This window comes from Prionailurus bengalensis, chromosome D3 (genome assembly GCF_016509475.1).
Source record: "Prionailurus bengalensis isolate Pbe53 chromosome D3, Fcat_Pben_1.1_paternal_pri, whole genome shotgun sequence".
Taxonomy (NCBI): domain Eukaryota; kingdom Metazoa; phylum Chordata; class Mammalia; order Carnivora; family Felidae; genus Prionailurus; species Prionailurus bengalensis.
The window spans coordinates 6,053,402-6,077,707 of NC_057356.1; the positions used below are offsets into that span (position 1 = coordinate 6,053,402).

At 48.1% G+C, this 24,306-nt stretch overlaps 1 protein-coding gene across 1 annotated transcript in view; it reads right to left on the bottom strand.

The window, feature by feature from the left end:
* DNAH10 (dynein axonemal heavy chain 10) overlaps positions 1-24,306 on the bottom strand; it is a 147,412-nt gene that overhangs the window by 59,106 nt on the left and 64,000 nt on the right. Inside the window, exons 26-38 of the mRNA XM_043559162.1 lie at positions 21,769-21,922; positions 20,077-20,310; positions 17,680-17,802; positions 15,621-15,854; positions 12,411-12,634; positions 9,858-10,127; positions 9,576-9,759; positions 7,829-7,963; positions 7,043-7,195; positions 5,099-5,287; positions 4,434-4,580; positions 3,456-3,647; positions 1,538-1,656 (exon numbers count right to left, since the gene is read on the bottom strand). Coding sequence (XP_043415097.1) covers positions 1,538-1,656; positions 3,456-3,647; positions 4,434-4,580; positions 5,099-5,287; positions 7,043-7,195; positions 7,829-7,963; positions 9,576-9,759; positions 9,858-10,127; positions 12,411-12,634; positions 15,621-15,854; positions 17,680-17,802; positions 20,077-20,310; positions 21,769-21,922 — 2,358 coding nt within the window. The remainder of the gene's footprint in view (positions 1-1,537; positions 1,657-3,455; positions 3,648-4,433; positions 4,581-5,098; positions 5,288-7,042; positions 7,196-7,828; positions 7,964-9,575; positions 9,760-9,857; positions 10,128-12,410; positions 12,635-15,620; positions 15,855-17,679; positions 17,803-20,076; positions 20,311-21,768; positions 21,923-24,306) is intronic.

The following is a 24,306-nucleotide window of genomic DNA, read 5'->3' on the forward strand; positions in this document are numbered from 1 at the left end:
AATCTCTCGTATCTACGGGATGTCTGCTCTGTGCTGCTGACCTTGTGCGTCGTGTGGATGTGGCATTTGCCACCATAATGCCTGCAAATTCCTGCAACACGATGGGATGAATCCGTCTACAGAAAACCACACCTCGCACAAACAGTTCATAATTAACTACCTAAAAATAACGGTGGCGTGCAAATACACACACGTATGTGACAGTTCTATCAACTACCTAACAATGAATTAATTAAAGAACAAAAAGCAGGAGGGCTACGGTGCAGCCCCCTTGAAGCCAGGGAGCCACTGTCCACTGGCTTTCTCATAAGAAACATAAGAAGAATTAAGGAAAAATGGCAGTCACTTACTCACTGATTTTATATAGACTATCTAGAAATGTTCACATCACGAAGATTATAAGTCTTGATTTAGATTTTTGCTGGAATATTCGCACGCAGCGAAGTCTTTCTGGGACCTAGTTATTACTTAGGAGGAGAGCGAGAGGTGAGAAAACCTGTTTTCAGGACACGGATGGGCACGACAACTCACTCCAGGTCTTTAGAATGTTCTGTATCAGGAGTGTGAGATCCCTTTCCTAGCTCCCACTGGGCTGGCAATGGTTAACTCATCTGGGGAGGGGACACTCTGTTTTTGGCCACTCTGATACCATAACAAGGGTTGCATAATGGTGAGCATCCTGCCTCACTTTGAAGGAGCAACCTGAACACCAAGAAAATACAACTTAACCAGTTAATTTTCAAAATATCTTTATAAGGTTGTTTGTGAAATACTTCCCTCACGGATGATCCCGGTCACAGGGTGATGCACACAAGGGTCACTGTTTTGCCTTCTAAAATAGGTGAACTAGGGGCGCCTGAGTGGTTCAGTCAGTTAAGCGTCTGACTTCGGCTCAGGTCATGATCTCACGGTTCGTGGGTTCGAGCCCTACGTCGGGCTCTGTGCTAACAACTCAGAGCCTGGAGCCCGCTTCGGATTCTGTGTCTCCCTCTCTCTCTGCCCCTAAGCCACTTGCATTCTGTCTCTGTCTCTCTCAAAAATAAATAAACATTTAAAAAAAAAAAAAAAAGGAAAGCTCACTCTCTCTCTTAAAAAAATAAAAACAAAAATAAATAAAAATAGGTGGACTAACTCAGCAATGAAACAAATCGAGCCACTTCGAGTCTAAAGTGGTGTTTAGGACACTGACGTGTTCAGATTTCAGTTTTCAGGACTGTATGTTTCACTCTGTATTGCATGCGATTCTGAAGCTGACTGGGTCATGAAAATAATTGGTGGCCATGAAGCTAAGGTATTAAAAATGTTTCACATTCCTTTCTAACTGGATTACACCCTGGCTTGAAAATGTCTTCCCCATGGTAGCTGTATGTAGTTTCAAACACGAATGAACTTTTTACTTTCATGATTTAAAAAAAAAAAAAAAAAAAGGCAGTGTTTTAAGACAAACCTAACCTCCCAGGAATCGAGAAAGCAAAGTGTAACTAGGTGATACCACCACGACCGGGCAACGAGGCCCCCTCCTCGGGGTCATACTCACTTGGTCTGGGCCTGACACAGGGTGTTAATGACGACGGACTTGCCCCCTCCCGTGGGCCCCACCACCATGGTCGTGTGGCGGGTCAACATGGTCTCGAACATCTGAACCACTTTATCCACCTGTGGGGCAAACGTTGGTAAGCTAGGGTAACACAGCTTTTTTTAAAACAGCTTTATTGAGCTATAATTCACTTACCATGCAGTTCACCCCTTTCAAGTGTGCGATTCGGTGGGTTTTAGTATGGGCACAGTCACGACACGCAATCTTAGAGGGTTTTCATCACACGTTCCCCCACCCCCAAAACTCTGCACCCGTAGTCAACCCTTGCAAGCCCTGCCCCCAGCTGCTGGCGCTGTTCATGTGCTGTCTGTTCCCATGGATCTGCCCACTCTCCATAAATAAACGGAATGACATAAATGGAATCACACGGTATATGTGGGCCTTTGTGTCTGGCTACTTTCAGCACGTTTTCAGGGTTTGTGCACATTATATCGTGGGTCAGGACTTGATTCTCTCTCCCATTTTGCACGGATAGATCACATTTTGCTTATTCATCTACGGGTGGACATTTGCACGTGTTCATTTTTCCCCTCTTACAGACAATGCTGCTACAAACATTTGTGTACCGGTTTTTGTGTGCACACACGTCATTTCTCCTGGGGAGATACACAGGTCATATGGTTAAGTCTGTGTGCAACTTCCTGGGGAACGGCCGGGCTGTTTTTCTAATCGCCGCTACACCATTTTACATTCCCACCAGAAAACACATTGTTGTAAACAACCACATCCAGAGGAAAACCTCAGTGCCAGGAAAGGTGCCAAGAGCTCTCTCATCTGTGGCCAGTACCTGCTGCCCCAGCCCGAGGCCTCTGGGTAGCCTGATGCCCCGAGATAGCCCGACCAGAGGCGGCCACCCCGGTCCTGAAGCTTTAGGCATTTAGACCCTCAGCAGAACACTCTGGCAGTTCATGGCTTAATGATGACATATACAACCTTACAGACTTGAGATGATCAAAATCTTATCGGTAACATTTAATTTAATTTTCCTTATATGTGTGACTCTGGAAAAAAAAAAAAGATGGGGTGGGGAGAGAACATTAAGTGGTTGGACCCCGGGGCGCCTGGGTGGCACAGTCGGTGGAGCGTCCGACTTCGGCCAGGTCACGATCTCGCGGTCCGGGAGTTCGAGCCCCGCGTCGGGCTCTGGGCTGACGGCTCGGAGCCTGGAGCCTGTTTCCGATTCTGTGTCTCCCTCTCTCTCTGCCCCTCCCCCGTTCATGCTCTGTCTCTCTCTGTCCCAAAAATAAATAAACGTTGAAAACAAAAATTTTAAATGGTTGGACCCCAAAGCAAAACACTTCAGTTATCATATTATGGTGGGTGATATGTACATACAGTGGGAAACTATTCTGCCTTAAAAAGGAAGGTGATTCCGACACATGCTAGTACACGGATGAGCCGTGAAAACAGGCAAAGTGAAAGAAGCCAGTCACAAAAGGACAAACACCTCAGGATTCCACTTACATGAAGTCCCCAAAGGAGTCAGATTCATAGAAGCAGAAGGCTGGGTGCCAGGTAGGTGCCAGGGGCTGGGGAAGCGGAGGGGAGGGGGGAGTCGCTGGTTAACGGGGACCGAGTCTCAGTTTCACACAATGGAAAAGTTCTGAAGATCTGTTTCACGATATGAATATACTTAACACTACTACCCTGGACTAAAACTGGCTAAGATGGAAATTTTTATGGTATGTGTACCTTACCACACTAAAAAAAAAAAAAAAAAAAAAAAAAAAAAAAAGGCAGGGAAAAATGGTTAAGACAGTAAATGTTATATTATTTATATTTTAATGAAAAAAAAAACAAACAAAAACAATGGAAAGGACCCAGAAGAAGCCCGTGAAGTCATTTCACGCTGCCTTACCTGGGCAGGTAAGACAATGTAGCCGTTCTCCTGCTGCACCTGCTCTACGGCGTCATTAAAATCGGGGTAGCGAACACGCGGGCAGTCCAGTCCAGGAAACAGATCGGAAATCAAACCGAGGAAAAGAGGGACGTCCTCAAACACAAACTTGGGCAGATTCATGTCTCGAAGGGCCCTCATCAGCACCACATCCTGGATGGAATGAAACGGACATCTTCAAAGATATTTCTGAAAGACCCGGAGACTGGTCTAGGAATCCTCTCATGAAATATAAAATGAAATTTTCTATAAAATATAAGACACGATGGGGCGCCTGGGTGGCGCAGTCGGTGGAGCGTCCGACTTCGGCCAGGTCACGATCTCGCGGTCCGGGAGTTCGAGCCCCGCGTCGGGCTCTGGGCTGACGGCTCGGAGCCTGGAGCCTGTTTCCGTATCTGTGTCTCCCTCTCTCTCTGCCCCCTCCCCCATTCATGCTGTGTCTCTCTCTGTCCCAAAAATAAATAAACGTTGAAAAAAAAATTATGAGACACGAAGCATTGTCAGCACAGTCTCCAGAGAAAAACGTGAGCCTGTTGCCCACAGAGCAGCACTGACTGAAGTCTGCTTCAGAGTAGGCCCTGTGCTTTCATTGCAAAGCGGAAAAAGACGCAAAATTCGTACTCGTGCTTCCTTGAGGCCTGGGTTTATCCCCATCCCTCCACCCCACCATCCTGCAATTGTGGATTGATCAGAGGCATCAGAAACTGTGGTGCCGTGGAGACACTGAAATTGACCTATGGTAATAAATCAAATTAGAAACAAAACAAAACAAAACATATAATGGCTAAGAGACCCAACTGAGGCCAGCTACCCAGTGAAGTGACAGCTAAGGCTAAACCTTTCCCATGAGTACCATATAGTAGCCCGTCACCCATCCCGGCGGTTGTCAGGTGCGTGGGAACCGAAGACCCAGAGGACGTGAGTACACGTGGTCCCTACCTCTCTAAGTTCCGAAGAGCCTCTCTTCAGCTCTCCAGCCATTACCAACACCGATTTCAGGGCTCTCAGTCCAAAATCATAGTGGTGTTGCTTGGAGAGCTGTTCCCGGGCCAGCTTGTACAGGACAGTCATCTTTTTGGCCAGCGTCTTTTGTGATCAAAGATAATGACAAACAAAGAAAGAAAGTGACCCGAGAGCAAAGGGACATCATTCTACAACGAAAACGGACGTACGGGTGCTCAGATGGAACGGCTCTATGAACAAGCAAACCCGACGGAATCCAGATAAAGTCTGTAGCTGAGCTAAAAGCACAGCGCCCGCATCACTTTCCCGGTTCTGACAACCAGCCTTGGGGGTGTCAGGTGTCATCCCTGGGGAAGCTGGGGGAGGGGCACACAGAACTCCCTGCGCTTTGCTTGTCACTTCTTGGGAGCCAAATTATTTGAAAATAAAACTCACAATTTTCAAAAGGGGCAGGAGAAGGGGGGGGGGCGGAGAGAGAGAGACAGAGAGAGAGACAGAGAGAGAGAGAGAGAGAGAGAGAGAGAGAGAGAGAAAGAGAGAGACAGCCAGCAAGCAAGCCACATAGAATGCAAACTTGCCAAGCCCCCAGTCCAAAAGCAGAGCCAGGGCGGAGCCTGGGCCGGGCAACCACAAGGCCTCACCTTGGCCCAGAGGAAGCCCTCCGAGAAGAGCATGATCTCACAGATCTGCTGCAGGTCGGGCACGATCACCACCACGGGCCTGAAGAGGGCCTTCACTGACTCGGGCAGCTCCGTGCGGCCAGCGTAGCCGGGATTCATGGTGATGAAGATGCCCATTCTCGAGTCCAGGGAGATCTCCTGCCCTTCAAACTGGAGGGTGACAGGAAAGGAAGGGGGTTACGGCCGCCAGGCATCACCCTCGGCTCCCTTCCGTTTCCGGGTGTTAAACGTAGAGCCCTCGTGCTTACGGCCTGAGTGTTCTAGGGGGCAAGCCTTGCCCTCCCCAAACTCTGATCCAAATCAAGGGTCTGCACACTTGAGAAGTGGCAGCTGGGGGGAAGGAGTGCAGCCTGGGGACGGTCCGAGGTGCTGCGTGAGCCCCACCAGGTTACCTAACTTCTCTGAGTCGCTTTCCCTTTCCGCAAGGTTTGGCGACTGAGCGAGGCGATCTGTGCTCGAGCACACAGTCTGGCGCCCCACGCAAAGTGGATTTTCATTCAGGTTACCTGTGACTCCCCGAATCCAGCCTCAACCCCGCCCCCCGGGCGCCTGGACATCACCCCTTCCCACCTCTTCATCCTCCAGGTGCCTCGGGGACCAACAAACTGCAGGAATCTCAACATTTTGAATTTCTTTAGCCTACAGTTGAGGTTCACCTGCCTCAACTTTTTTTTGCTAGGAGCTTACTATTTTATTTCTTTCGCTGGTCCACCATAGAGACAAAAAATAGGAAATTCTATTTTTATGAGGCACGGGTGGCCTCGGTGACAAGGGGGGCAGCCCAGCAGGTAGCTGATGCTCCCCCTGTCTCGTCCCCCAGGCTGCACTGAGACCACTCCCACCCATGTCCCAATATCCACAGGAGGCCCAGACTGCCCCCCGGAGATGACGGACAGGTTATTTATTATTTAACCTGAATGCATTGCAGGTTCAATTTCCCTCCCTCACAAGCAGTAAGCCCAGCCCTGAACGATTTCAGAAGAACGAATTAAAAGGAAATCCACCCAAAGCCTTTCTGGGAATCCCAAAAATGTTTACCAGTACCTAGTTTACATAATCTCTCGACAATGAGCCACACTGAGGTCCGGGAGGAAAGCAGGTGGGTGGCTAGGGCCAGGGAGGTACCCCCAAGCGAATCCGCACCAGCCTGAGCCACATTTGGGTCCCGAACTTCTGAGGCTCTGTAGGGCCTCAGAGAATATATACACTGGTGCAGGGGACTGGTCTGGCCACTCTGGTCCCTTTCGTTACAGAACCCACTTCCGGAGTGTGCGAATTATATAGTTAGATCGTGCTTCTCCAAATTCTTACCCAGCTTCATCAGATGGAATGGACTGTATTTATTTGTTTATTTATTTATTTATTTGTTGTGTTGAGAGAGAATGTGTGAGTGAGCAGGGGAGGGGAAGACAGAGAGGGAGACACAGAATCCGAAGCAGGCTCCAGCCTCTGAGCTGTCAGCACAGAGCCCGACACGGGGCTCGAACTCACAAACTGTGAGATCATGACCTAAGCCGAGGTTGGGTGCTTAACCGACCGAGCCACCCAAGGCGCCCCATGGGACATTAATCTTTAAGGCTGCCTTTTTTCTCAAACTTGGGAAGTGACCACGAATGTTTTTCTCCTTTAAAGGGGGCTCTGTACATCACTTATTTGAGAACACTGCCTTGCCCACCGACAGCAACTTTGCATATGTCTGCAATTAGTTCGAAGTTCTTAGAATAGCGCAGTCCTTAATTGTCAAAGATGCTGATAATTTTGGAAAACCCAACCATCTCAATTTGAAAGCAGAAGCCTGTCAAATCATCTGTCAGCAGCCTGGTCCGGAAGGGCGACTACCCAGCACCCTGGTGAGGTTTCCGCCCTGGAGCATGTGGTCCAGGCAGGCCCCGCGCTCAGCCTCACCTGGAACGTGGTCACCTGATGGATCAGAGCGTTTCGGATCGTCTGAATCTGGGACGAGATGACCGACAGCACAGAGGCGTCGATTCGATTAAACTCGTCAAAGCAGCCCCAGGCCCCACACTGGGCGAGGCCAGAGAAAATCTTCCCAATGGCCTAGAATGAAAGAAATGGCAGGACAAGGGCAATTTTTATCTTTCAAACTGCAAGCGATACGTTTGCGGAGACATCGCCTAAATTAAAGCAGACAGGGAACATCAGGTTGGCGGAGAGGCAGCTGGCCGACCACCCCACGAATGGATCTTTCTGGCAACACTTCCGGGACCCTCTCATGGGCCAGCTCCCATTCACAGGATTTTACAAATTAAGGATTTGCATGGAAAACTCCCGATCTCTGGCCTCTCTTGAAATACTGGAAACTATAGCAACACCGGGTCCGCTTTCCCAAGTGGTAACAACCGCAGCTAAACAGTGGCTCCCCCCGCAGCCGAAGCACTGCCTTCTACTTGGCCACAGTCTTCACCACTCCCTATTGTCTCTATCTGCTGCTTTCCTCGTTATCTATGTGGCTCTGGTGGCATCTCCGTTTGCGACGCTTGCTCTACAAGCTGCTAACAAAGCCGACACGTGTACGTTCTGGGACCGGGGGCAAAAGATTCTCAGCTCGACTCTTCCAGCCGCCTCCATGCGTTTTCATGGAAGAGAATGAGGTGAAATGCCTTCCTACCATGCCCCGCTTTTAGCTCTCTGCCCAGTAACACAGCACCGGGAGTGACGACAAGGCCTTACCTTATAATCCATGCCTTCACCGCAGTTGGTTACAACACAGAGCAGGCCCAGGGCTTTGGCTAGATCCTTGGTGGTCTCGGTTTTGCCAGTACCTGCTGGGCCAGCAGGGGCCCCTCCCAGATACATGGACAGTGCCTGTTATGAGCGAAATGCAAAACATACATTGGTCTGATTCTCACAAGGAAACGGGTGTCATTTCCCAAAGCACTGTGATAATCTATGTGGAATATATACATGTGGCAAGGGACAAGTTCACACTCACCTTTCTTATTATTTACTTGAGAGAGAGAGAGGGAGGGAGAGAGAGGGAGAGAGAGAGAAAATCTTAAGCAGGCTTCATGCTCAGCATGGAGCCCAACGAGGGGCTCGATCCCACAATGGTGGGATCATGACCTGAGGCAAAATCAAGAGTCAGACACTCAACCGACTGAGCCATCCAGGCATCCAACACACTCACCTTTTCTGATAGTCACCATTCTTAATGTTTCTTTTCTGTGTTTTTCCACTGACCGCTACCGACCACCCCCCACCGCATGATAGGGGAACCAGTACACCCAGGATGAAGCAACATGCGAGAATCTGTGCCTACACTAAGGACAAGGTCCCGGTAGGTCCCAGAGTTGGGGCTCACGGACGCACGTTCATCTGTGCAGTAAAGGATTAGTCCTCCCCAAAAAAAAGGTTTGGCCCTTTGTCTCCAGATTCTAGGAGTTGACCTCTAAGCCCCTGGAATGCCCTGAGAACAGTGACCTTGGGCCACATGGTATCAGCTTGACTTCTAGAGGGGCTGGAAACTAACGTCGGCCATCGGGGTGATCAGCCATCGCTACACGACCAGTCCCCAACTGAATCCCTAGACACCAAGGCTCTGATGAGCTTCCCTGAGTGACAATACTTCATGCATGCTGCCACGTGTCACCGCTGTAAGAAATAATGCCGTCTGCACAATCACACCGCGAGAGGAAGCTGAAGCTTCGCGCCTGGTCTCGCCCGGACCCTGTCCTAAGCCTTCCTACTGCCGATTTTGATCTGCGTCCTCTTGCTATAATAAACCACAACTGTGACTGTAATGGTTTTTCTGAGTTCTGGGAATCCTTTTAGCAAATTATCAAACCTGACGGGGGTTTCAGGCGCCACCTGAACCTGCAACAGCCCAATCCCAAAAGGCGGCAAGCCAGTCACGTTCCAATCTGAAACTCATTTACGGGGTTTAAACAACAATGCCCCTCACTATCGGCGTTAATTTCCTGGGGCTGCCCTAACAAATTACCACCAAGTAGGGGGCTTAAAACAACAGAAGCGTATTCGTCCACAGAACCTAGGGCTGGAAGTCTGAAATCGAGCTGTTGGAGGGGGGAGGGGGCACCCTCCCTCCAAAAGCTCCTGGGAGGGATTTCTTCGCTCTGGTGGCTCCAAGCATTCCTTGGCTTGTGACCACGTCATTTCCAAGCCCGGCCTCTCTTAACATCACCTTTCCTGTATCTCCGTGTCCTCTCCTCTTCTCACAAGGACACCAGTCATTGGCTACAGGGCCCTAATCCAGGGTGTTCCCAGCCCCTAACTAATTAAGTCCGCAAAGACCCCATTTCTAAACAAGGTCACTTTGTGAGGTTCCGAGCGGACGTGAATCGGGACGGAGGGGACACGGGTCAACCAGGTACAGTGCCTCCGATCACCCTAATCCTGCTCAGCGAGAAACCCGTAACCACAGGCAGCTGATAACCACAAGGTCCAGGAGGCCAGTCACCTGAGTAAGGGTCAGGTAAATCCGGTCTGTGAGCGGCGTAATGACCAGCCTCCCGTTCAAACCCATGTACTCGTATCCGTAGCCGAAGGTGCCGGTGCACTGGCGGATGTTCAGCTCATCCGGCCCCCGGTCCCAGTAAAACCGCAGCTGACTTTCCCACTCAAACTCCCGGGCGTCGAGGATGCTGGAAGGGGACAAGCGGGAGACGCGGTCAGAGAGGCGGCGAGACGAAGCGCGGGGCCGGACGCGCTGTGAGACACCGGCGCCCCGGAAGGGCCTCACCTGCTTCTTATGAAGGAGTCGACTATATCTCTGGCGTGGACGTCGATGATGAGGACCGTGTTGTATTTCTTCCTGTCGTTCCTGCTTAAGGACATGGTGATCCGAGTGACCAGCTCGTCGATCTGCTCGTGCATCTTCTTGCCATAGTCCTTCATGGCCTGCTTCTCCCCTTTCTGCACCTTGCGGAAGACATCCTCCACTTCCCATGTCCACCACACCTGGCTGGCGGCCAGCACCACCATCCCCTGGTACAGGAGCATCCAGTCGACTCTAAAGGGGAAACGGCGCACCTGCTCGAGGGACTGGTACCAGACAACAGCCCCTGGAAGAATTTAGTTCTTTGATGCGGAATGGGGAAAGGCAAAGGAAGGGCTCTAGGCAAGCAAAATGGCAAGAAGTCTTCCGGATAGACAGGAAAAGCCCGAGCCGACCACACGCGCACGTGAGACCGTGACAGCTGACCGTGTAGGGAGCTGCTAGATCGCTTTGAAAAGACGCCTTAATAGACCTTTCAGAATGGCTTAACGTTATGGGAACATTATGAGAATGTTTACATTTTGGGGACGCCTGGGTGGCTCAGTCCGTGAAGCGTCTGACTTCGGCTCAGGTCATGATCTCAGAGTTCATGGGTTTGAGCCCCGCCTCAGGCTCTGTGCTGACAGCTCAGAGCCTGGAGCCTGCTTCGGAGTCTGTGTCTCTGTCTCTCTCTCCGCCTCTCCCCTGCTCATTCTCTGTCTCTCTCTCTCTCTCTCTCTCTCCCTCAAAAATAAATGTTAAAAATTAAAAAAAAAATAAGTAACAGACCCAGAGCTGTAAGTTCCAATCCAGGAAAAGTGACCGTGAATTACTACGTCATTATCCTGATGACATAGAATAAATTTAAAAGTGTATTTAAAACAAAAAAAGATCAGGCTTTACCACCTTGCTTTAAAGTTGTATGGCACCTCGAAAACCTAAATAGTATCTATAATTATGACCCCTACACACTAGATAAAGGTGATGGGGAACCTAGGAAGCTGGAAATCAGGAGAGGCAGAAGCAAGCCGAGCAGAGTAAATAACGTGACTCAGGGCACAGCTAAGGTGACCATGATGGCGTCTGGCAAATCCCAGGACAGGGGTGCTTTCTGGGGCTGTGTATCCCTGGGCCTGTCTTCTCAGTGAAGCCAAAACACGTCTGCTCAAATAAACCGATGTACTCATTTCAACTACTCACCCTTGTCGTTAGAAACGACAGTGCCCGAGCGGAGGGGATTTGGGGAGGAAAGGAGTAATACAGACACATCGGGTTCCCTTCCCTGACTGTCTCCCACCAACCACACGCTGTGACACACAGCAGCACCCTGGCAACGTGGCAGTTATGATGTCGGGAAAACTAACGCTGGTGTAAAATTCTTCTGATCTGGGGGCATTAAGGAGACTGCAGAATGCTCCGTGATCACCTCTCCCGGGGGCCGGTGATTTCTGTCTCGTTCAGTTTTGTATGAGCATCTGGCACAGTGATCAGCTCAGAGCAGGAACCCGATTAAATAGTAGTTCAACTAATGAACATGGCTGATAACGTACAGGAGCTGCCTCCTACCAGTTCACGAGAGTTTACCGCCAAAGACTCGGGAATTTTGCAGGCTGACGTTCAAACCACTTATCTTATTCCGCTAGCTTTGAAATCAGCCATGGTGGAAGTATCTACACCATGTAAATTGACAAGCTCTCTAAATCAAAGGTTTTTTGTTTGTTTGTTTGCTTCAGAAAACCAGCTTGATGACCAGCACACTACTGAAGATATCTACGTATACTTGATAGACATAAGGACATAAACCAATTTTTATAGCACCTAAAAAATAGGATCATAATGATCCAACTGTAAGGCTCTTCTCTGATCATTTATTTAACTAGATGTTTTTCAGTGTCTAAAATCAAAGGGACAGCACTCCTAAAATAATAATGGAGATTTTTATGTCTGCCATCAAGGCCCTGCCAAATATATTCCCGGGAGCCCCGCCTAAATCTGATGGCACCAGTCATCCAAAGATGTCATATGTACCACACATTAAAGCCAGCCCTTTGCTCGATGAGAAGCAGGCGTGGCTCAGCTTGGTGCCTGGAAGCTTCTCAGGCCAGAAAAATCAAGGTGTGATTGACATCAGTTAAATATCTTAGAAACGACTTTACACGGATGAACCCTACTGAACACCTGGTTTCTGTTGGGTCACCAGGTCAGTGGTTCTCACGCCTGAGCGTGCTCAGAATCCCCGGTGAGGAGCTTATAAGATACACAGATGGCCCCGTGGGGCGGAGGTGGAGTCCGTCCCAGGAATTTGCATTTGTCACAAGCTCCCAGGGGCCCTGCTACTGTCGGTCTGATGCTACCGCACTTTGAGAAGTCCTGAATTAGGCGATCCTTGAAAGACAGACAAGGCGCGGGCTAACTTAGCTATCCCAAGAAAAGAAAACTTCATTTGGAACGTCACTCAATCTACCCCAAGCCTTTAATATTAATCCATTATGACTGCTAATATAATAAAGTGACACACGTTCACATTTACGACCCTACCTGCTTCTGTCTTCACAGTATCTAAAAATAGCCTCTTTGGTAATCAGCCGGTTGGTCCTCCGCATTTCCTTCAAAACTGCCGTCATCCAGTCCTCCACGCGCCCCTCGGCCCGTATGATCTTCCGGAACTCCATGACTTCGCCCTCTGCTGAGATCATGGCAGACGCCAGCTTTTCTCCACCGTCCCCGTCATTAAACCTCAGCAGTGCTATGTTGTCATACATCTGCAACACAGGGGAGAGTCCACTCTGCGATCCGTGCGCTGGACGGTGGAGGCCAAGAATGGCCCGCAGCCAGCCCCCCACCACGCACGGGAGCCCCCGGGACGCCAGCACCAAATAGGCGTCCGCTCGCCCAGCTGCTCATCCCAGCAGCACGCTTTGGGTGCGCGCGTCTATCCCGCACTGTGCGAAGGGCTGTTTGGGGCTAAAAAGGAGAGAAAGGAAAAGAAGACACACTCCCTCCCCACACGCGAGATTCTGGAGTACATGCGGGTACAGAGAGGTATCTGGACAGAAGAGGCCCGGTGACAAAACGGCCCAGGGCTGAGGAGTCAGAGACGTGCCTGAATCCCTCCCCCACGGCCCAGCTGGGTGACTTCGGACAAGTTGCTTCTCCTCTCTCAGCCTGGAAGAGACGTAATCATGGCACTTACAAGATGAGGTCGGAAGGGTCACCTCAAACACCGTGCAAGATACGCCTCCAGCACGTTCAACACTGGCCATTTGTTGCCTGTCAGCACTGTTCTTGATCCGGAATGATACTCGGGGGGAAGAGGAGTCTTTTAGGACCCAGGGTATAAGACTAGGCACTCCGCGTGTCAGAGAGGAGAAGGAAAAGGCAACAGGCTTTAAACAATAAAGCCAGAGGGTCTGCAAAAGGGGCCACTGGTAAATGAAGTACTACGATATACGCTTTTCCAAAACAGTAAAATATCTTTTTTTGAAAGTGGTAACAAAATATAAACCTCTTCCGGGATGCCCGGGGGGCTGTCGATTAAGCCTCCAACTCTTGATTTTGGCTCAGGTTGTGATCTCGTGGTTCGTGGGATCAAGCCCTGCATCCGGCTCTGATCTAGGCTGGAGCCTGCTTGAGATCCTCTCTCTCTCCCTCTCTGCCCCTCCCCCGCTTGTTCTCGCTCTCTCAAAAATAAACAAACATTATATACATATATATGGGCACCGGGTGGCTCAGTCGGTTAAGCATCTGACTTCGGCTCAGGTCATGATCTCATGGTCCTTGAGTTCAAGCCCTGTGTTGGGCTCTGTGCTGACAGCTGGGAGCCTGGAGCCTGCTTCGGATTCTGTGCCTCCTTCTCTCCCTGCCCCTCCCCCACTCATGCTCTCTCTCTCTCTCTCTCTCTCTCTCTCTCTCTCTCGCTCTCTCAAAAATAAAGATTAAAATTTTTTAAAATAAAAAAATTACACACACACACACACACACACACACACACAAACACACACACATCGCCCCTTTGAGAAAAAAAGACAAAAATCAAAGGCACAGGGGCGCCTGGGTGGCGCAGTCGGTTAAGCGTCCGACTTCAGCCAGGTCACGATCTCGCGGTCCGTGAGTTTGAGCCCCGCGTCAGGCTCTGGGCTGATGGCTCAGAGCCTGGAGCCTGTTTCCCATTCTGTGTCTCCCTCTCGCTCTGCCCCTCCCCCGTTCATGCTCTGTCTCTCTCTGTCCCAAAAATAAATAAACGTTGAAAAAAAAAATTTTTTTTTTTTAAAAAATCAAAGGCACAAATTTTGGTTTAGGAAGGAAATCCACATTAACTAAAGGGAAAGTATGGAGTTATGTACTTGATCCCAAACGCTTTGTTTATCTGGAATAAAGGAATTATTCCACAACACTGATTCAAAGCCACAAATGATTCTGCCCCCAGGGGACACTGGGCAACATCAGGAGACATTTTTGGTTGTCATAACCGGAGAGCGATGCTCCTGGCGTCTGGTGGGTAGAGGCCAGGGATGCTGCCGAGCGTCCCACAGCGTACAGGACAGCCCCCAATCCCCGACACACACAGGCACACAAAGAATTCTCTGGCCCATTGACCAACACTGCCACAGCTGGGAAGCCCTACCCGAGGGCTGATACTAAATATACAGCTTTGACCAGCTGATCAAGATTCGTTCTGGCCATGCTCTGGTCATCTATCACCAGAGAAAGTTTTATCTGTTGCGTTTCCTGCCAGTCGGTATTGTTCACAGATACACATGCGTTTATGTACAAGTATGAAAACGGGCTGGAACGAATCACTGCCAAGTCATGACAGTGGCTGCCTCCTGAAGAGGGAGTAAGGATTGTGATGGGGGCAAAGAGGATGGCGACTTTCTCTCTACAGCTTTGTCTCACAAAGAGGGTGTAGAGAAGTAAATATGACTCACTGGTAACAAGTTAGTTACCAGTCAATTCTGGGTGGTGGATAAGGTCATGTCAGCCAACATTATGAGACGGTCACCGAGTGCTTTACACATACGAACTCATTTCATCTTAATGACAACTCCACTGAAGCAGGTAACTATTGGGTTTTCCCCATTTGCAGACAGGAAACTGATGCCCAGAAGGGTTAAGTAACTTGCCAAAAGTCACACAGCAAATCTGTGTAGACCTGGGATTTGAACCCAGGCAATCTGAGTCCAGAGTCCACATGCCGAAGCACTGTCCTGTACCACCTCTCTGCTTATTATATTAGTCTTTGTGCATTGCTATATTCTTTTTAGTTTCTCCAAAAAAAAAAAAAAAGAAAGAAAAGAAAAGTGTTTTGGGGCTATAGAAAAAGAGCAACAAACAACAGTGGGATTTTTTGTAATTTCAGACTATAGTGGATTTCATCAGACTTACATTTCAGATGAAAGCCCAGCACCATTATCTGTCTTTTTTAAATTTTTTTAAAACTATTTTCTAAATTTATTTGTGAGATTGAGAGTGAGCGGGGGAGGGAGGGAGGGAGGGAGGGAGGGAGAGAGAGAGAGAGAGAGAGAGAGAGAGAGAATCACAAGCAGAATCCACACTCAGCACAGAGCCTGATGTGGGGCTCGAGCCCACTAACCATGAAATCACGACCTGAGCGGAGACCAAGAGCCGGTCGCTTAACGGACTGAGCGCCCGCCCCCCGCGCCCGTAGCAGTTCGGGGATCTGGGACGCGGCAAACCGCAGCTGCCGAGCTTCCGCGGCGGCTTCCGGCGGGGCGGCGGGGGGCGCACCTTGATCATGTGCTCCTGGACGCACAGCGGGTCGCTGCTCCCGAGGATGCTGAGCAGCTCGTCGTCAGAAATGAAGAAGAACCTCGGGAAAGCGTTTCTCTTGGAGTCCAGGTAGTCGTTTAGGCTCTTCTGGCACTTCTCCAGGCCCTCGCTGATGTTCTGCAGGTCGCCCAGCCGGTTCTGGGCCTCGCAGCATCTCTTGATCACGGGGTCCTTTAAGGTCTCGCCCATGATCTGCACGAGGGCGAGAGGGGAGCCGTCGGGCCGGGCAAGCGGGATCGCCGCTCGGCGCCGGCTCGACAGACGACAGGACCAACAGACACCCGGACCGCAGCCCTCCGGGGGCCACCGCGGCAGAAACGTCGCACGTTTAAATAAGCATCCCCCGAGTACCTCCCAGCGAACTACGTGCCGTTTAACTTATTTCCGGTGTTCATTTTGTCCACCTTCCCCCTAGAAGGCCAGCGGTCTGGGGTAGAGGTTTTTAAGCTCTTTTGCTCACGGACAGGCCCCACATGCCAGCACCAGCGCACAGAAGAGCCTCGGGGAACGTGGGCCGGATGGATGCAAGCGGCAAGTCTGCTCTGGGCAGTGCGTATGTTCCGGAACGTTCACTAGCACCCTTCAGAATGGCAAGGGGGGAGGGGGAAGGGAACTATCCTAAACGTCCAGGAATAGGAACTTAGGTCAGTCACTGGCTGTAAGTGATCATTTAGATGTTCACCTATTGACAGATATGTCAAAGATGTTTAAAAAAATTTTTAAATGATCACATGGGTAAGAACGATGTTATTTTGTGGAATATTTATAATATTTATGTATATGTTTACATAGGAATAAACAAATTCTGGAAAGATACATGTTAAACTGTCAACATGGTAATCTTGGGTATGAGATCGTAGATGTTTTTTGCCTTTTTTTTTTTACTTTTTTTTTTTTTTTTAACATTTATTTATTTTTGAGACAGAGAGAGACAGAGCATGAATGGGGGAGAGGCAGAGAGAGAGGGAGACACAGAATCGGAAACAGGCTCCAGGCTCCGAGCCGTCAGCCCAGAGCCTGACGCGGGGCTCGAACTCACGGACCGCGAGATCGTGACCTGAGCCGAAGTCGGACGCTCAACCGACTGAGCCACCCAGGCGCCCCTACTTTTTTTTTAATAGTATCTAAATCCTTCTATAATAAATAGGTATCCAGTGTGTGATTTTTTTCTTAAGTTTAAAAAAAAGCTTATGCAAATGAATAAGAAAATGTTATGAACGCTAATGGATAAAGGAGACCCAAATGTGAACCAGCCCCTCCTAACTGGAGAGCACTGCAGACCGCTGAGCAGCAAAGCCCCGAGGCTCTGGGTTAAAACCCCCACCCCTAATTACTAGGGGCAGTGATGACGGACACAACCCTTTCCTGGAAGGACTCTGCACTGAGCAATACGCCTTCACGGGCAATTTGCCTTCCAACAACTCCTCGTAAGATATTCATCCTAAACGTGCAAAAGACACGAGGCACAAGCCCACGAATTATTTATGAATGCCACGAATTCCCCTTTGAACAAGATGTCTCATTACTAGACGGCAATCATCTAACGTCAGGCCACTCAATGGAACGGTATATAAAGGCATTCAAATCCCTTCTCAGTTTCATCATACGAAGTGCATTTCTTATAACATCAAAAGAAAATTATGAGAAAATTATATAAGATGTCGTTATCGTCGTGTTTTTAAATTCATGTACACAGGAAAAAAAAGCATATGGCATACTGCAGTGGTCATGTCGATGTGACGGAACTCTGGAAGATACATTTTTTTCTACCTTTCCGCATTTTCCAGGCTTTTTAAGTGTTACTTTTATAATGAAAAATAAATATAAAAAAGTTCCAGTGCCGTATGCCAGTGGCTTGATACCCAAGAGAAATTTTTACTGAACGGATTAAGGTCATATATAATGATTTAAGAAATTCAGAAGCTACTTAATAGACAAAACACTACATGCAGAAACATAACTAAAAGTATCTCTCGTCAGTGTCCTTTCATGACTAAAATAGAAGCCAGTCACTTGCCCTTTTAAATACTCTGTCGATGTTGTCAAACTTCTTCGCCTCATCTGGAAGTTGCGACCTGATGTCTCCACCGATAAAAATGCTTTCAAGATACATCCATTTCCTCTGAACCAGCATCCAAATCTGGAAATGCACAACGTCAACGTCAGCCTGGGTACCTCGAGGTACGTATGGCAAAATCCCACCCTAACGCGGGACAGATCCACATCGACTCAGGTCAAAAGTGTTCCCAGGCAAGGTGGCAGAGCGAGTGCATACCCTCCTTTCCAAATACACAAGAATGATGGAGAAAGTGGAGCTATGTATGTTAAGGTACACGGCCACACTCAAAAGCAAAAGAAAAGTCTTCAGCAGCCCAAGACAGGGAGGAAGCTTCTACTTGTGAGCAGGGGTTGGAGAGCCTCGTTAAGGAGAGGAATAAAGGGCAGATCATAAAGAAGCCCGCACAAAAACTGAGCCAAACGCTATGTGACCCACGACTGCACCCACAAGGCATAGACCCAACAGAACCGAAAACGGGGACTCAACAGTTGTACGTGAATGCTCACGGCAGAACTCTGCTCATCAGCCAAGAGGTGGAAATAACCCAATGGCTGCCAGCGGAAGAACGAACACCCAAAATGTGGTCTCTCCACACAGTGGACTTACGAGTCAGCCATAAAAAGGAATGAGGCACTGATACCCGCTACAACGTGCATGAACCTTGAAAACAGGACGCTGTGGAGCCCTGGGTGGCTCAGTCCATTAAGCGTCTGACTCTTGGTTTGGGCTCAGATCATGAACTTGCAGTTTGTGAGTTCAAGCCCTGTACTGGGCTCCATCTGATGGCACAGAGCCTGCTTGGCATTCTCTCTCTCCCTCTCTCTCTGCCCCGCCCCTGCTCACTCACTCTGTCTCTCCCTCAAAATTAATAAACTTTAAAAAAATTAAAAAAGAAAATAGGACGCTAAGTGAAAGAAGCCAGACACAGAAGGCCACACGTTACGTGATTCCATTTGTGTGAAACGTCCAAAATAGATTAATTCAGACAGGAAACAGATCAGTGGTGGCCAGGGGCTAAGGGACAGAGAAACGTAAGTGACTGCTTCTAATGGGTATGAGATTTTCTTCTGAGATGATGAAAATGTTCTGGAACTAGTCAGGGGTATGGTTGCACAACATTGTGAATGTACTAAATGCCATGAAATTGTGCACTTTAAAGCGATTAATTTCATGTTATGTAAATTTCACTTCCGTTTTTTAAAAAACATTTAATAAAGAAAAAAAAACAGTACTATGTCCTACCTAATGAAAAGCCATAGATTAAAAAATTAAAAAGCAAGCAAAGGAAGGAAGCACACGTGTGAGAGGGGTGAGGGCCTGGACCACACCCCCTAGCCAGTCCCATGGAACAGGCACTTGCCTGTAGTCTGGGGAGGGGGAAAGAGACAGCCATGCAAAAATGGTGAGATGAGGGGCGCCTGGTGGCTCAGCCGGTTAAGCGTCCAACGTCGGCTCAGGTCATGAGCTCACAATTTGTGGGTTCCGGCCCCGTGTCAGGCTCTGGGTTGACAGCTCGGAGCCTGGAACCTGCTTCGGATTCTGTGTCTCCCTCTCTCTCTGCCCCTCCCCTGCTCGTGCTCTGTGTCTTTCTCTGTCTCTCTCTCTCTCAAAAATAAACAAACATTTAAAAAAAATGGTGAGATGAACCTGGCTTGCTCACAGAGGTCTGAACTAGTATCTCCCACAAATGAAGAAAGCCCCAAGCCACCTTGTTCAGTGCCAACCTGGAGAAACTGCAAAAACACGTGACAAAGTGAAGCAAACACAGGTAGAAACCTGTTATGTGAGATGAACTTTAAAATTAAATAAACCACAAAAGAGAAAAACCCACTACCGTGAAAGATGGTCACGTACACCCACAAAAAAGAGGAAAATCCTGGCTTGAGAAAAGAATAAATATGGAGAAATCTGAAAAGGGCTTTAAATATGTTTGAATTCTTCAGTGTGATAAAGGAGGTAAAAGTATGTCCTGGCAACAAGAACAGGACAGAATTAAACAAGAATAGGGACAGATGAGCGGGTTCAAGCCCCTCTTCGGGCTCTGCACGACAGCTCGGAGCCTCCTTAGGATTCTCTGTCTCCCTCTCTCTCTGCCCCTCCCCCACTCGTACTTCTCCATCTCTCTCAAAAACAAAATAAACTTTATTAAAAAAAAAAAAAGAATAGGGACATATGAAAAGGAAGAATTGTGGAAGTTAAAAATGCATTTGTTGAAATAAAAACCCAGATGGACTCCTGTAATCGTGCCCACACACACCCCAGAATACATCAACCCAGAAAAAGTATGTCAGAGAATCGTCAGTGTCTGAGCAGAAAATCTTCTCATACAAGAGTGCTTTCCTGGTTTTCTCTCACCTCAATGACTTCCCCTATTAGAGAAAGCGTTTTTTCCCATTTGTGAACAGTCTGCAGAAAAGGCCCCACAAATCTGCTTCCTGAGATGCTTTGGAGGTTGACCATGTTGTCGTCAAGGCACTGGATGATTTCGTCCACCGATCCCAAGATGTAGCCTCGCTCCTGTGTGCCTTTGTAATACTTGACCACGGTGAACTTCATGCTTTCCCACGTGTCCAAGATTTCCTTAACAGCCTGGTCAGGAATACGAAAAGAGCGGTTCGGGCACATACGTTGGAAAACCAGAACTCCAAACCCCACAGCAACTTCCTGAGCTTGCCTTTGGTCAACTGCTCAAGCCAGAGTCTGTGTCAGTTTCCCAGGTAAGTGGAGAGCCTGTCACGGTGACCCTGGTCATTACTTACCAAGCACTTGCATACGTGATCGCCTTCGGTGCTCAGAGCACCCTAGTGAAGTAAGGGCTATTACCCACGTTTTAGAGCGATGGGAACTGGGTGCTCAAAGAGCAGCTCGGCCAGTTCACTTGGCTCTAGAACCAGGGTCTAAGTCTCCTAGTCTGCCTCTTGCATACCTGGGAGGTCCTGCTCCCGTGTTTACTGTTAAGCAAGAAAATCAAATTACAGAGTAATATGCCTATTTACGATTATATTTTCAAAAACCAGCTGCATCGCTATTTACATGTATGTGTGTATGGTGTGTACGTGCACACGTATATGTGGTGTCGTGTACCTATGTCTATGTGGTATGTGCATTTATGTACACGTGCACGCACGTGCATGTACGTATATGGGTATATACACTATGTGCAGGTACGTTGACACGTTTGTATGACTATTTGTATAGTGTGCGCATGTGTGTATATGCATGTGGATGCATGTGTCTCCCCTGCGTTTTTTCATATACGCTGAAATAATTATCTTCAGGTGGCAGAATTATGATTTATTTTGTCAGTTTTGTACCATCAACATCCATTCTTTCTTTAATAAATACATTGGAGGTGAAATGATAATTTAGAACAAAAATTTAACCAAGGCAGAAGTCCTATTTCTTAAGTAAATGATTGTTTTCACTTTTTATTACTTTGTTATTTTTAAGAAAGAAAGAGTACTAGCAGGGAGAGGGGCAGTGAGAGAGAATCCCAAGCAGGCTCCACACTCAGCATAGAGCTCGACTTGGGGCTCAATCTTAGGACGGTGAGATCATGACATGAGCTGAAATTAAGAGACAAGGGGTACCTGGATGGCTCAATCGGTTAGGGATCCGACTTCAGTTCAGGTCACGATCCCGCAGTTTGTGGGTTCAAGCCCTGCATCGGGCTCTGTGCTGATAGCTCAGAGCCTGGAGCCTGCTTCAGATTCTGTGTCTCCCTGTCTCTCTGGTCCTCTTCTGTTTGTGCTCGCTCTCTCTCACTCTCTCTCCAAAATAAATAAATGTAAAAGAGAGAGAGAGAGAGAGAGAGAGCGAGAGAGCGCGCGCGCGCCAGATGCTTAAATGACTGAGCCACCCAGACTCCTCTAGAGCAAATAATTCTTTATTACTCAAATACAAGTACTAGAACAAACACATTTTCTCTTGGCGTTAAAAAAAAAAAATTCTCTGAAACTAATAACATTGTATGTTAACTATACTGGAATTCAAATAAATTAAGATAAAAATAGTTTTCTTTTCTAAGTTGTTTTATAACAGCCTTACTTTCTCAATGGCGATCTCCTTGATGGCAGCCGTTACGATCTCACTGAGAACATCTGTGTGTTTGTGAAGTTCCATGGCAAACATGTTCTCCAAGGTGAACGTCTCTGTCATTTCAAACGTTACGCCTGTTTTTTCCATAAGTTCTTTCCAATGCCTGAAAGCATCCGCATTAAAACCTTTGTGCTTCCTGGATTCAGTGATGGATTTCATTATTCCCACTTAAATCACAGGACAAACCCCATTTACTGAGGACATCATTGGAATTGCATCTCCAAAGTTTTCCAAAATCCCCCTGGCTTCCAGAATCGAACCCAGGAAACAACCTCCATCAAGAAACACTCTTGCATGGCTACTCTTCCCAACCATCTAAGAAAATAGGCAGCTTTTAACTTTTTGGAACCTGCTTCCGTCACAGAGTCTATATATAGACTAGTGATCTTGACCTCTGTCGGCTCACTCAGCCTGTTTGAGACCCTGGTGAAAGCTGTGAGCTGCCGTGCATTTGGTCAGTTTTTATCTCACTCTTAGATCTGCGCCAGGCAGTGAGCTAGCCGTCAGAGGTGCCCGTGACAAAGGGCAAAGCTCCTGCCCACGGGAACGCTACCACGTCCTCGGGGACACGGCCAGCACACGCTAACACAAATCTGTGCATTAAATAATCACAAATTGCTTTGAGAACTATGCGAAAAACCACCAAGTGATGGAGACAGTAAGAAGGGATCCCCTGTAGGCAGGAGGATCTGTGCACGCGGAAGCATTGAGCACAAAGTGCTCCACCCGATCTGGTCTTCCTTTAAGGTTTGCATTTGGCCTGTGGATTTGCCTTTTTTTTTTTTAATTTTTTTAATGTTTGTTTATTTCTGAGACTGAGGGAGAGCATGAGTCAGGGAGGGGCAGAGAGAGAGGGAGACACAGAATCCGAAGCAGGCTCCAGGCTCCGAGCTGTCAGCACAGAGCCCGACGCGGGGCTCAAACTCACAGACGGTGAGATCATGACCTGAGCCGAAGTCGGACGCTTAACCGATTGAGCCACCCAGGAGGCCCTAAATGTTTTTTATTTTTATAATTACTTTCTATTCATGGCAAAAGCTTTTGGTTTCCCATTTATAATGGTGGTGTAACTTTCTTCTTAGAACACACTCGAGTAAAAAAAAATAAGCTGATGGGAAACAGAGTAGTGACAGTATACATGATATTGGCAGAGATGGGACAAAAATGGTTAAGAAATGATCTAAGTCTAGGAAGCACTGAGTTGTGGCGTCAAAAGAACAGGGAACTTTAGCTAGAAAATACTTCTATCTAGTTGGGAAAACTGAGGGATGCATAGATCAAAGTGAGCGCCCAAGTGGCCCTGTAGAACAGTGACAAAGACGGTCGCCCCGGGCCTGAGGGCCACCTGCATCTGCTGAAGGGAGATCCACGAGTGTAGAGAGATGTCAGAGACGCACCTGGCACCGAAGAGAGGCTTACTCACTGGCGTCATCACGAGGATTGGAAGGGAATTGTCTGGCATGGCTTTCTTGCTGAGCAGAATGATGCCATTGGATGCCATTCCGTGACTCTCTACCCCCGTGCTGGGAAACACGATGGAGGGAGAGAGGATCACGGCAGAGAAAACGTGACTCACAAAGCTCCTACTAATCCCTGTCCGCGTGGGGCCACGTCTGGACCATCACGGACAAATGAGGAGCGAATCTCCTCCATCGCACCCTCAGGACCGGTTATTCCGTTGAAAAACCAGTGACACCTGCTCTGTCCAGTATGGCAGCCACAAGTCACGTGTCGCTATTGGGCATCTGAGCTGTGGGGGGTCCAAACTGAAAGGTTCTGTAGGCGTAAAATACATGCCAGGTTGCAACATATTTTTTGGAGAAGAGCATAAAATATCTTGTGAGTAATGTTTCATATTGACTACAGGTTGAAATGATAATGTTTTGTATATTGGGCTAGTTAAAATATATTACTAAAATTATTTTTACCTGTTTTCTTTTACTTCTTTGGTGCAGCTGCTGGAAAAATTTTAAATGACATGTCTGGGTCACGTGTTTCTGCTGGATGGCGCTGATCTAGACCCCTTGCTATTTTTTCTAAACCGTTAGAATGAAGCATCCACGAACACGAGTTTATATCTGGAAGTGTTTGTTTTAAAAAATAAAATAAAATAGGAGAGGGGCACCTGGGTGGCTCAGTCTGTCGAGTGTCCGTCCCTTGACTTCAGCTCGGGTCATGATCTCATGGTTCGTGGGTTCAAGAGCCACATCAGGCTCTGTCTGAGCTGACAGTGCAGAGCCTGCTTGGGATTCTCTCTCTCCCCCTCACTCTCTGCCTCTCCCACACTGGCGTGCGCGTGCACGTTCTAAATAAATAAATAAACAAATGAAATAAACTGTAAAAAAAGATTTAAAAAAACAAGTTTAAAAAATTAGAGAATCCTTACCGCTGATAACTGAATAGAAACTTCACATGGAAACAATACCATAAAACTCTTAGCTGCATATTTCAGCGTTCTGCATTGCTGTTGAAACCTTGTACTTTGTC